This window comes from Ambystoma mexicanum, chromosome 6p (genome assembly GCF_040938575.1).
Source record: "Ambystoma mexicanum isolate Mex_15411 chromosome 6p, UKY_AmexF1_1, whole genome shotgun sequence".
Lineage (NCBI taxonomy): Eukaryota > Metazoa > Chordata > Amphibia > Caudata > Ambystomatidae > Ambystoma > Ambystoma mexicanum.
The window spans coordinates 553,683,601-553,697,748 of NC_090935.1; the positions used below are offsets into that span (position 1 = coordinate 553,683,601).

The window sequence follows — 14,148 nt, forward strand, 5'->3', positions numbered from 1 at the left end:
AGTCATCACTGATTCCCCGGTGATGATCTCCTCCCACATGGCCAGGGGAAGGCATTAGGTATTATGAGGGTGGATCATGTAGGAAGGGACGACTAAATGGGAGGAAGTGATGACTCCAATGAAAGAGACACCGTATTCTCCCTCTCTCCCCCGAAACTATAACTTCTAAAATACTGATGGCATATTGTAAATCTGAGACAAATACTGTTACACGTAAAGCTCACTAACATCTTTGGTTTCTAATAGTTTTGATTCAAACAAGTATTCAAAATAATGCAGTTTTAAAAAGTCTAAAACTCCTATGGACTCCAACTGTCCTAAAACCTTCATTACTGGGACGAGGAAGAGGCGAAAGGAGTTAATGTGGAGCAGAAGAAACACCAAGCTAAATGTGCAGACTAGTTGTTGGAATGGAAATCGGCTGTGCGGGACATTTAAAAATGGTGTGCCTTTTCAAGTTCAATGTGAAGAAGGAGTAGAAGAGAGATGCAGAGCAGGCAAAGCGGGAAGCAGAAATGGAAGCAAACGCACAAGAGCGGACTGTGTGCAAGGAGGTAGGCGCTTCCTACCATTAAGGCGAGAGACCAGGAGAAGCACAGCAGGTGCACCACTGAGGAGCCGGCAGCAGTCGAGAGGCTGTCGGGGACTTGGGCACAGTGAAGAGCAGCAGTTCCACCGGCGGATAAAGGAGAATCTGGCAGGAGAACTGCTGCAGGATCTGCAGAGCGGGAAACGCTTTCCCGAAGCACAGACTTCGCCACAGCCATATGCCACGGGTTGGAAATGCCAGCAAACACCAGTGAGTCTGCCCAGAAGCATTGGGAGCCCTGGGGCGTACCGATAGGCGTACAACCAATTGGGAACTTATTTTGAATATCAACCAGGTGATATAGAAAGACAGAATTTACACAAATCTCCCTATATGAGATATTGATATGGGGAAAGCTGGAGTAAATGTTGTCATAATCAAATGAACATTAGTGAAGCAATTGAAAGGCAAGATCTGTACACATTTTCATATCTGAGATGTCAGTGTGGGGAAGATTGGAACAAGTATTTCCACAAGCAAATTAACACTAACAATGAAGTTAACAAAGCTTGAACAAGTCTTCATCTGTGAAATGTCCATATGGGGGAGGTTGGAGCAAGTAATACCTGGAGCAAATAAAGTATAAAGAGTGAAGAGGTACAACTGTGTTATACTTAAAGAGAAAGATACTGAAAGATAAAGCGAAAGTTATAAGAAAACCTGGTGAAAGAAGTGCATCAGGCAGCGGGCCTTTGGGGGAAAGATATCTGGCAGGTGAGTACACCAGCGGATCTACAAAGCCTAGAGGGGATTCCTGCCTGGAAATTCTTATTTTTTGCACACTTTTTGCTGAACTTTATTCGGAGGCATTTACCTTGCACCTTTTGTTGTTCATTTTTAGTGTCCGGGTCAGATACGTTTTTTACACAAGGACAGATTGCATAAGTTTGATGACAAGACACAGACTGGTCTTAAGTTTTAGTTTCCTAGGCAGGGAACCTCTCTGAAGGATAGGGACGGAAAGGCCTTTATTTTAATAAAATGGCTAATGTTGAAAACATTACAACTTTGTGTCCACCTCTCATTTCTGACCCCTCACAGAGGTCTTCACCTACCTCGCAGATCTTGCTTTCCAGGGAGAATTGTGAATTACATATCTCCCACACCATTTAGGACATTCTAGGTTCCTGTTGAACAGAAGCCCACCCCCACCCCCTGTGTCTGTTACTGTTTGTTTGAACCAAATGCATAGCTGTCAACACTGAAGTTCAATGTGTTGGCCAGAGTGGACTTCCTAGATTTATCACTGGTCATAGTCGAGGCTGATATACCCTTTTTAATCAAAATATGTTTTCAAACAAATTAAATGCAGCTCCCCTACTGAGGGGTACCACCAGATAATGGGGTGGGAGAACTGCTCAGGGTCACTCTACAAGGGTAGATGGGAACTACTTCTACCCTGGGTATCCACAGATCAAAAGGCACCTCACGTTCAGAGCTATGTGTGGCAGCAGCATTGAAGCAAGGGTCCAGCTTGCTCTCCTGTACATCACCTGTCAAAGTCAATGAGGGGGGCATCCGCTGCCACCCAAAGCCAGGATGCTGAAAAGAGCAGAGACTGGCACTTCACCTCACTGCGTAGCATGAGTCCCTGCCACACAGTCTGCTCTGTGAAATCCTCAGAATGAGTGATGAGCAGTCAGGCACAGGTCGCCCAGAGTAGCTCATTGCAGCGCGTCCTCCAGTGGAGAACATGTTGGCCACAGGGGGTGGGGGGCATTAGATGTCCTGCTGTATTTCCTACCAATGGTTTCTCCAGGATCTGGTGCGAGTCCAGAAAGAGTCGCCCCTACTACTTCCACATTCTCTGCAGCACCCACTGGATGACCTTTGCCCCAGAGGGTCTACTGTCAGTGACACGGCTCAGGATGTGCCAGTGTGACACCCCATGCAGGTATCTCTAACTTGAATGGCATTGTAGGAGGACCCCTTGCGCCTTCTTCCTTAAGCGGGATTTGGCATGCTGCTCACAAAGCTCGAGCTTTATTTTATCTATGTATTTATTGTTCACTTGTTAGGTGCTTATACAGGAAGCAAATACTATTTCAAAGTGCCCACAGGGCAACAGGGAGGGGACGGGATGATAGGACAATTACATTTACAATACATAAGAATAATAAATAAGAATACAAAGGGGAGGGGACGACGAACCTACTATGCCTTTTGAGTGTTCAGAACGTGCAAGTGCAGAAGGGATAGGTAATGGGATAGGTGCTGTGGTGCTCGTGGGTGAGCAGCAGGTGTAGTGCCATGTAGGGAAGTGCAAACCTCCAAGGGTGGTCCCATGTTATCCTTCCTTGGTGTAAAATAGTTAGCTCTTGTAAACCCAGAAATTCAGCATTCCAGAATTTAATGCCATAAATAGATGTATTAAAATTAAGTATTTTAATTTCAGAAAATGTCTGATCTTGAGAATCTGAATCCAGAAACGAAGAGATACCTGGAGAAATCAATTCAAACTGGAAAGAGAAATGGACTCCATCTATCCAAAGAAGTACAGATGGTAAGTATGATCTTTTAGATCAGAGTTTCTTGGGTGGATGCAGCCTGATTGCACAAATGTTTAAAATAAACCACTCGCTAATGCCCCAGAGCTACTGGAGTCAATATGACAATACTCTCATCATGCTCCAAATAGCATTTCCAAATATATTTCTTCAGGTTATTTTAGAAGTGGACTTCTGCCTCCTTTCACCAACCTCGTTGACTCCATCTGATTTGCGGGGGGGACTGTGGTGGTAGTCTACATTCCACACCCCTTCCTATGTGTCTGTGAATCCCTAAGTGTTCCTGAAGGCCCGAGAATATGGCGAGGGAGGCGCTGCCCCCTCCATATGTGAGCAGGCTGTTGTCCATCCAATGTACTTTCTGTCTGTGTGTATAGTAAAGATTACCCAGGCTAGTGTAGTGTAGGGAGTCGACAAGGAGGTGAGCAGTATGCTTAACTTTGTTTACTATACTCTTCAGCAGCCACTTTCTAAAGCAAAAAATCAACTTTAATAAAAACGCTCCGAACAAAAAAGAATGCGCTTTACTGAAAAAAACTACCCATTCCAATAACTTTCTCATTTTTTAGTAGTTCTTCTGAAAAAAAGATTACGTTATTGGGACAGTTGTTTTTTTTTGCAGCTGTCAGCCATTGTATTTGTTGTCCATAAGCAAGTATCTTTTTTTAAATTTGTTTATTTATAACACAGCACATCGGAGAACATGTACATCAACATTTGTTTGCAACCCCTTAAAATATGTATAGGATGACATTACCCCTGTCCCTCCCCCATTATCCCAGGATGGGTCTTATCTCTCAGTCTCATTGGGTCGGGCCAGGCTCTGAGTGTTCACTGGTTGAGTGGAGGGCTCTCGCGATCAAGCGTGGCTTATGGGTCAGGGCCGGGTAGTTCTGGTCATAGTCTAACAGCGGTGTCCAGTTGTTCATAAAGCAATGGAGAAGGCCCGCTTTGGCCGCAGTGACCTTTTCGGCTGTTAAGATGTCCCAGATTTTGATCTGGGACATCGTCAGGGGGCCCTCTGCGGATTTCCAGGTGCGTGCTACCGTACTTTTGGCCACCAGCAGGTGTTGAGTTATCAACGCTGCCCTCCGTCCTGTCCTTGGGTAGGAGTCTGGGATCTGGATCCCCAGGAGGACCTGCTCGGGGGCCAGTGGTATTGTCGTTTGAGAGATATCCTTTATTGTAGCAAGGCATTGAGACCAGAACACCCTTACATTGGGGCATGCCCATCACATATGAAAATAGGACCCTGGAAGGCCGCAGCGGCGCCAGCATTGTGGTTCCAAAGCCTGCTGAAAGTGGTGAAGGCGGAGGGGGGGCGGAAATAGCAGTTCAACAATAGTTTGTGGGCGCATTCCCGATTAGTGATGCAAGGGGAGGCCGTGCCCGTCCTTGACCCTATGTCCATCCAGGTATGGTCCTCTATGCCGTGACCTAGGTCCGCCTCCCATTGGGTCATGTAGGAGGGCTTGGCGCGGAGAGGGTCCTTCTCTAGTAGTTTGTAGAGGGCTGAGATATTCCCCTGGGCTGGCAGATCGTTTACTGTAAGTTCCAGTGGGCTAAGGGTTCGGGTAGCTGCCGCTCGAGTCTGGGGGTGGGAGCACCAGTGCCTCAGTTGGGCATAGGTGAACCTGTCTGTTTCTGCCAGTTGGAAGGTTTGTTTACATTGTTCGAAGGTGCGGGAGATGCCCTCTCAAAGAGCTGTCCCAGTGACTCAAGACCACCCGCCACCCAGTGAATTGTGTAAAGGAAAGGGTCTCCTTTACACTTCCTGATGTTTCTGATAAAATATAGAACATTATATTGTGTAAAGCTGCTGACAGCTCTTTTGGAAAGGTGAGGAGTACTCTAAAAGCTATCCGAACCAAATTTGGAGCACAGCATTCCAAGCTTTGGAGAAGCCCGATTGGGCACAAAATACTTGCCGGCTCTGTCTGGAAACTATTTTTAAAAATATCAGACATCTAATTAATGAAACAGTTGGTGGGGGGGGGGAAATTAAGCGTATTTTATATAGAACATGGGTTTTGCAATTTGCCTTAAATAAGTCTATCCTACAAGGATTAATCAGACAAACACACCTTTTGAGGGGTGATTATAAACTCGTGTTTAAATATTTTCGGATTTCTTTCTGCATTTCCTGTGCTAACAATAAAGGACCTTTTCATTTTATAGAATTCGATTATTAGTTACAAAACCTTCTGGCACTTGATTCACTTCGAAGTCCTAATCCATAGTCGGTAGCCCTATAGCGGATGTTCTATTTAAGGAAGGAGACTGTGTTGACAGAAGTGTGTGTGACTATTAGGTTTATAGTTCCGCGTTATAGTTTTTTGACAATATGGTGGCCATCTTCAAATAAGTGGCATTTAATGTGTGTGTGTCTGAACCATCACATTTTCTTGGTTTTCTGTGGCAATTGGGAGCAGGGATCCTAATGTGTGAGTCCACCACACCGCTCCACCATAGAAATGTGATTGCATAAAAATCGGACCCAGGCACATGTACTGGCGGATTCCCATGAAATCCCCCTGCTTTACATATTCGTGAACATGGTGGGCTCCATCAAAATCCATGTATATGCCTTCCGCCGTGCACACACATGGCAAGACGCATTTATGTTTATTTGCATTACAAAGTATAAACCTGCTTGAAAGCCTGATTTCCTTGTATTATTCAAACTTTGTAGTGCAAACAATCAAACTGGCATGGACATCACTTCTTGCACTTCGGTGCACAGGCATAGCAACCTTTTGCTGGTAATTACAGGGGGTTTCAAACATGAGGCCCGGTTTGAATTAATGAACTAGAAATATTCTCGTCAGTCATTTCTTTAAACAAATATATTGGTTTCTTATATTGCACTTTGTTAGGCAGAAACCTGTGCAGTTCCCTTAGGGACCACTGCAAAAGATTTAAGACTACAGGTGTTGGCAGTAAACCCACTTGGTAGCAGTCTGTACCACCCAGATTTACCTGGTAGCTGTGGCTGAGCAGTCAGACTTCCTTCACGTAGAGTTAGGCAGTATGCAAAGTATACTCAATAGGCACTCAGATACAATAATACAAGCAAACACTGAACAGAGCTTTGGTATCAAAGTATATAATCATTTATTTAAAAACACACAGTTGAAACACTCCAGCACTCTTATTGTAAAATATTCTAAACACAGTTACTATTATGATATATACAGCCCTTTTGCCCTTATTAGAAAATCACAGTAAGACACCACTTATTTTCATACAGAGGTGAGCGCTTAACTAGATTGCACCCTACTAAGGTTGTGAAAAAGGCAGGGAAAAAGGCAGAATATGCAGGGTTACACCACTCTACGATTCAGGAACACTATTAGCAAGGCAGAGAGCAAAAAGTCACTGGTGAGCCAAAGTCCAAAGGCTGGGCCCACTCTTAGAGAGAGCAGAGCACAAATGCGCCCAAGATCACACAGTTACACTAGGCTTAGAAAGTCTTGCAGAGGGTTCAGAAAAGAGGTTAGAGAGGCTTTAGAAAAGTTTAGCCAGGGTGTCCCAGGCTAACCCAGGTTTGAAAGCCGGGGGCTAAATCTACCCCGTACAGTCGGTTGCAAGGGCAGCCAGGCGGGACACGGTACCTTAAGTGGGAAGGATCCTCCAGCGGTGGCAGTTGTTCCTGGTAGTGGTTGCAAGTTGCGTCGTCGTCCAGGGGAAGAGAAGATCTCGACGTGGAGGAAAGATGCAGGTTGTTGCACTACCAGGGCAGAAACCAGCCACGGAGTTTTCCGGTAAAAGGTAGTACCTTTATCTCGTGGTCGTGGTAAAACGTGGTATCCCGGGTTCTTAGCACAAGCAAGGCGGCCACGAGATACGTCGGGAAAGCGAAAAGACAGTGAAATTGGTTATCCCCACCAGTCAAAGGAAGAAGACTCTCCGGCGGGAGATCTCCTCTGTCGTTGGGAAAAGTGGTGAGACGGTCCAGCAGGGCTCCACCGGTCGTGGTGTCGTGGCAGGTCGAATCAGCTTCTCCCTCGTCGGATTCTTAGGTCCTGTGGCGACTTCTGAAGTTCCAGTCCCCAAAGCCCTGCTTTTATGCAGCAAACCCCCATTCACTCAGCCTAGCTGTCACTCAAACATGCTACGTGGTGAGCCGGCCGGCTCACCACTTGGGCCAATCAGGACGGAGTGCGACTTGAGTTGCCTAGGCAACTCAGTCCAGGGTGCCTAAATTCCCCTCCACCCCTCCTAAGTACCCCAGACATAGTGGCACCACTTTGGAGGGCTTCTGTGGAGAAGCCCGCCAAAAAGTGGAACAAAGGGCTCGACTTGGGTTGAGTCACAGAAGAGAACACAAACGCCATTTTAGAATCAAGTTTTGGCAAAAAATACCAACCGGAGAATTAATATTAATTAAATAAACGGTGGTATGTTCGAGGCTACCTTAAATAATTAAATAAAGATAGTAGCCTAAAACAATGGGAAATCCCATAGGAAAATATTCGCGGTTGAATATAAAAAGTAGTATCCACTGCCACCAGCCAAAACTCGATCAGAAGGGACGGACACGTGCCCCCTCAACTAACAGACCCTGGGGCAATCGAATTGCCCCAGCCAGTACGTCCACAATATGATGGTTTGTACTGGTTCTGTTCAGAATTTAAGACTAGTAAAGTCAATGGTGACTTTACATGCCCTGGGAGACAGTAGTCAGTCCCAGGGTATGGAGTCTATACTGGGGGGTCACTATGAAACCCCTGTGTTACTGCACTGAGGGTGCTGTGTAACACACATCACAAAAACACATGAAGCCCTATGGGGTAAAAGACCCCATAGCCCATTAAACACATCTAGATTCAAAGAAACACACTCAAATCATGCCCAAGAGTGAGGGTAAAAGAGTCTCACTCTTGGCAGGAGAAAAAAATAAACCCCAAAAATCCAGCAAAGCTGCTGGGGGACTCATTAGGTTAGGAAATTCAGCCTAAACAGAGAATTCTCCCTAACACTCGCCCCACCCCCCCAGACTCAGGGACAGGAGGATTTAATCCACTCCTGGATGAACCTCATATCTCTAGTCGATGACATACATCGTAGAGAGTCCATCAGCATTTTGATGGTGACACCCTGACCTGTGCTTAATGGTGAAATCAAACCCTTGCAGGCAGATTGACCATCTCAATAGTTTTGGATTTTCTCCCTTCATTTGCATTAACCATCTCAAGGGTTGGTGGTCAGTCTGAATGACAAAAGTAGAACCATACAAGTATGGTCTAAACTTCTTCAGTGCCCACACAATAGCAAAGCATTCTCTTTCTATTGTTGCCCACCTTGTCTCAGGATCCTTCAGCTTACGGCTGATGAAGCAAATGGGGTGCTCCCTACCCTTCTCATCCAGTTGGCTGAGGACTGCACCTATACCTTCATTGGAAGCATCAGTTTGTACAATGGAAGTTTGGTGGTAGTGAGGAGCTCTCAATACTGGAGCTTGGCAAAGAGCTTTCTTCAGTTTTTCAAAGGCCTGATTGCACTCCTCATTCCATTGGACCTTCTTAGGGAATTTTGGAGAGGAGATTACATTCAGTGGAGAAGCTATGGTCCCATAGTTCTCAATGAAATTCCTGTAGTACCCAGTGAGGCCTAGGAAGGCTCCCACTTGGGTTTGAGTAGTAGGTGTTGTCCAATTTTGCACAGCTTCAATCTTGCTGAGCAAAGGCCTTATTTCTCCACCTCCTACCTCATGTCCAAGGTAGACTACCTTACTTTGACCTATCTGGCATTTACTTGCCTTGATAGTCAAATTGGCCTGTCCAAGAGCCTGCAAAACATGTCCTAGGTGGTTCACATGATCCTCCCAGGAGTGGCTGAAGACTGCAATGCCATCGAAGTATGCCATGCAGAAGTCCTCCATCCCAGCTAGAACTTGGTTTACCATCCTTTGGAATGTAGCAGGTGCATTTTTTAATCCAAAAGGCATGACCTTAAACTGGTATAAGCCAACTGGGGTGGAAAATACAGTTTTCTCCTTGGCATGGTCTGACAAGGCTATTTGCCAATAGCCTGACGTAAGGTCAAATGTGCTGAGGTACTTGGCTGCACCAAGTTTATCCACCAACTCATCTGTCCTTGGTAAAGGGTGGGCATCAGTCTTGGTGACTGCCTTAAGAGCTCTATAGTCCACACAGAATCTCAAGTCTTTGGACCCTGCCTTTGGTACTAACACAACTGGGCTAGACCATGGACTAGTAAAGGGTTCTATTACCCCGAGATCAAGCATCTTCTTGACCTCCCCCTTGATATGGGTTCTCACATTTTCTGACATTCGGTATCCTCTGCTTTTGACTGGCAGACAGTCACCAGTGAGTATCTCGTGCTGTCCCCAAGGGGTCAAGCCTGGTGAGTGTGAGAACAGGGAGGCAAACTGATTTAACATAGATTTGCACTCCTCGTGTTGCTCAGATGTCAGATCTGAAGAGAGATTGACTTCTTCAATTTTTTCATCTAAAGGTACACCTCTGAGGAGATCAGGGAGAGACTCACTCTCTTCTTCCTCTGCTGCTGAAGCTAGAAGCAAAGCTCCTACTTCAGGTCTGGAGATGTACGCTTTCAGTCGGTTGGTGTGGAAGACTCTAGGAGCTTCCCTGGGTCTGCCCAGATCCACCAGATAGTTGACCTCTCCAAGTTTTCCCACAACTTTGAAGGGTCCCATCCATTTGTCTTGCAAGGCCCTCTGCCTTGTTGGGAGCATAACGAGAACTAGCTGGTCTTGAGTGAACTCAACCATGTTAGCCTTTTGATCATGCCAATGCTTGACCAAAGCTTGTCCAGCTTTCAGGTTATCACTAGCTTCTGCCATCATGTGTGACATTCTCCTTCGGAGACCTATCACATAGTCAGTCACTCTGACTGGCTTGAGGGGAGGAGCGCCTTCCAACCCCTCCTTAATCAGGGCCAATGGACCTCTGACCGGATGGCCATAGAGAAGTTCAAAGGGAGAATAACCTACTCCCTCCTGAGGGACTTCTCTATAAGCAAAGAGAAGGCATGGCAGTAGAAGGTCCCATTTTCTTTTCAGGGGTTCCTCTAAAGCACCTATCATGCTCTTCATGGTTCTGTTAAATCTTTCTACCAGCCCATTGGTTTGGGGGTGGTAGGCGGTTGAAAACGTGTAAGTAACTCCACAGGTTTTCCACATGGCTTTCATGTAGTGGGACATAAAGCTTGATCCCCTGTCGGAGATTACTTCCTTAGGAAACCCAACCCTGGTAAAAATACCAAGGAGGTCCTTAGCCATAGCTGGAGCTGTAACATGTCTCATAGGTATTGCCCCAGGATATCTAGTAGCATGGTCTACTACAACAAGGATAAACCTGTTGCCGGAGGATGTAGGGGGATCAAGGGGACCAACAATGTCAATCCCTACCCTCTCAAATGGGACTCCCACAACTGGGAGAGGCACTAATGGGGCCACATTCTTGGCGCCAACCTTACCAGAAGTTTGGCAGGTATGGCAGCTCTTGCAGAACTTATCTACTTCGGCCCCCATTTTTGGCCAGTAGAAGTAGAGTGAGAGCCTTTCCTTGGTCTTCTTGAAACTCAAGTGACCAGCCAAAGGAATCTCGTGGGCTAAGTGCAAGAACTGTTGTCTGTTTTCTTGAGGTACTACAAGGCGTTTGTAGTCTCCAGGTTCGGACTCAGTCGGTTCACTGTAGAAGAGGCCATCTTCCCAGTGTAACCTATACTTCCCAGGCTCTTGCCCATCAGCCTGAGCAGCTGCCTGTTAGCGGAGACCCTCCAGAGTTGGACATTCTCTTTGTCCCTTACGGAAAGCTGCCCTGCTGGGCCCACCTTCTGCCAGTAAAGACTGCAGCTCAGGATGGTCCTCAGGGTCTAGATCTCCAATAAGTTCTGGGCCTCCCACTAGCTCTTCTTCAGAGTCTAGTTCAACCATACAGGGATGTACCTCCCTCTCAGCCTCAGCTGGAGGGGGAGTTACAGGTGTAACTGTTGGAAGCACTGGAGTGCTTGCTACTGACTTTTTCCTAGGAGTCTTGGGTTGCCCCTTTGCTCCTGATCTGGTAGTTACTGCAGTGAGTTGCTCCAGTGGAAAAGGAGTGATTTCTGTCATCATCTCCTGAGATAACCCTCTCAGGGTTTTCTCTCTTGCAGGTTTTGTGAGCTCCTGTAACCACTTACTAGGTGGTCTGGGGGTATGTGACACAACTCCAAGAGCTTTCAGGTCATTACCCAACAGAACTGAACTCTACCTGGCACTTCACATTGTACACTGACAGGTATTTTTACAGCCATGTCATTACACTGGATGAGAACTGGTAACTGGGGACACATCTGCACAGGCCCTCCAGCTAACTTGGTGAGGCATTTGGGTGCCTTAGCAACATCCTCTGCCTTGAAAAAAGATTCATCCACCACAGTTATGCTGGCCCCAGTGTCTCTAATGGCAGGGGTCTCCTGACCATTTACCTGGACACTGTCTTTATAATACTCTTTAGTATTATCTGGGATAGAATTATACACATCTAAATTCTGTTGTTCCCACAACCACAGAGAGACTAAAGAAACAATGGCTGAGACTCCAATGGGTTCATCAGCCAGCAGTAGAAAGTTTCCACTTGCCATTGGGACTTCCTCTTCTGGAGCGAAGACTAAGAAGGCAAGTTGGATCCCTGAAGGTTTACCCTTGCACCTGGGGTCTCCTTTCACATGGTCAGTAGAGCCACAAACAAAGCATTTACCAAATGCCTTCAGGAATGGAGGCTTGTTCTGACCTCCCTCTGGTTTAGCACAGAAGGAGACACTATTCAGATGTGGTTTCCCTGGTGGCTTACCCTTCTGGTTTTGATGGGGCCCTCTTTGGAATTTGCAGTATTAGAATTCTCTTTGGAGTCCTTTTTGGGCTGTTTCCCCTCATCCTTTTTCTGAGTTACCCCAGATTCCTTGTGAGTGGCCCTGTTGGCAACCCACAAGTCAGCAGCCTTAGCTAGTTTACGGGAATCTAATTCCTTTGAATCAGCCAAGTGCTGTCTGAGCTCAGGAGAGCAGGCATCATAAATTGACTCCAACATAACAAGATTCTTCATACCTTCATAAGTGTTCACTTTGTAACCCTTAATCCATCCCTCTAGGTTTTTCAACCCTTCACTCACCGAGGTAGCCCAAGGGGTACCATCATGCTTTTTGAGGGTTCTAAACCTCTTAAGATACTGGGAAAGGGTTCTTCCCAAACCTAGCTATCAAAGCTGGTTTCACACATTCATACTCTTTCCTATCCTCCTCCCCCAACTCCATTACCACATCAGTTGCAACAGGGGGAAGCCCAGAGAACAACCAGGTGAGTAAGTCATTTCCTGTGATGTTCTGAAACCCATGATTATATTCAAACAGAGACAACCAATCCAACACATCCAACTTAGGCTCATACATACCAACAAATTCTTTAGGCATCCAGGGTCTTTTAGGACTGGAACTTCTAGAGGAGCCAGAGAGAGAAGCATTTTCGACAGACAATTTTTTCATTTCTAGCTCATGCTTGAGCTCCATTTCCCTTAGCCTTAGATCTTGATTCATTTCCTGATGTCTCTGTTCAGCCAGAGTATTCAGTTTCTTGAACTCTAGTTCAAGTTTCATTTTCTCTAATTCGAGATATGAGGACTTAGTGTGGGACTTGGTAAAGGTCCAGTAGGTACAGCAGGTAGGGCAGACAGAGGCCTAGGGGGGACAGTCACAGCAGCCTCACCCTCCTCTTCTGACTCTTCCTCAAGATTATCAACATTTGTATCAATATCAATTTCTATACTGTTATCTACATTTTCTGGCATGGTAGGTTCCTCAGGCCCATCATCCAGACTTTGGTTAGCTAACAACCTTTCTATTAACTCCATTTTCTTGCCTTTAGTCAGGAGGTTCTTATGCTTACACAATACTCTTAAACAATCAGCAGTTTTTGTAGACTATAAGTTTCCATAGTTGACATGTTAGAAAGATTACTTTTTCAGTGCTAAGCTTTGTGGTTAGTTGCACTAAGGTATCCTAAAGCACTCTAAAGTGTATACTCAATACAAATCCCACCGCTGCCACCAGTGTTAGGCAGAAACCTGTGCAGTTCCCTTAAGGACCACTGCAAAAGATTTAAGACTACAGGTGTTGGCAGTAAACCCACTTGGTAGCAGTCTGTACCACCCAGATTTACCTTGTAGCTGTGGCTGAGCAGTCAGACTTCCCTCAAGAAGAGTTAGGCAGTATGCAAAGTATACTCAATAGGCACTCAGATACAATAATACAAGCAAACACTGACCAGAGCTTTGGTATCAAAGTATATAATTATTTATTTAAAAACACACAGTTGAAACACTCCAGCACTCTTATTGTAAAATATTCTAAACACAGTTACTATTATGATATATACACCCCTTTTGCCCTTATTAGAAAATCACAGTAAAACACCACTTATTTTCATACAGAGGTGAGCGCTTAACTAGATTGCACCCTACTAAGGTTGTGAAAAAGGGAGGGAAAAAGGCAGAATATGCAGGGTTACACCACTCTACGATTCAGGAACACTATTAGCAAGACAGAGAGCAAAAAGTCACGGATGAGCCAAAGTCCAAAGGCTGGGCCCACTCTTAGGGAGAGCAGAGCACAAATGCGCCCCAAGATCACACAGTTACACTATGCTTAGAAAGTCTTGCAGAGGGTTCAGAAAAGAGGTTAGACAGGCTTTAGAAAAGTTTAGCCAGGGTGTCCCAGGCTAACCCATGTTCGAAAGCCGGGGGCTAAATCTACCCCGTACAGTCGGTTGCAAGGGCAGCCAGGCGGGACACGGTACCTTAAGTGGGAAGGAACCTCCAGCGGTGGCAGTTGTTCCTGGTATTGGTTGCAAGTTGCGTCGTCGTCCAGGGGAAGAGAAGATCTCGACGTGGAGGAAAGATGCAGGTCGTTGCACTACCAGGGCAGAAACCAGCCGCAGAGTTTTCCGGTAAAAGGTGGTTCCTTTATCTCGTGGTCGTGGTAAAACATGGTATCCCGGTTACCGGGGTGCTTAGCACGGGCAAGGCGGCC

General features: G+C 46.0%; 1 protein-coding gene across 1 annotated transcript in view; it reads left to right on the forward strand.

The window, feature by feature from the left end:
* NLN (neurolysin) overlaps nucleotides 1-14,148 on the forward strand; it is a 906,503-nt gene that overhangs the window by 262,450 nt on the left and 629,905 nt on the right. Inside the window, exon 4 of the mRNA XM_069627362.1 lies at nucleotides 2,985-3,092. Coding sequence (XP_069483463.1) covers nucleotides 2,985-3,092 — 108 coding nt within the window. The remainder of the gene's footprint in view (nucleotides 1-2,984; nucleotides 3,093-14,148) is intronic.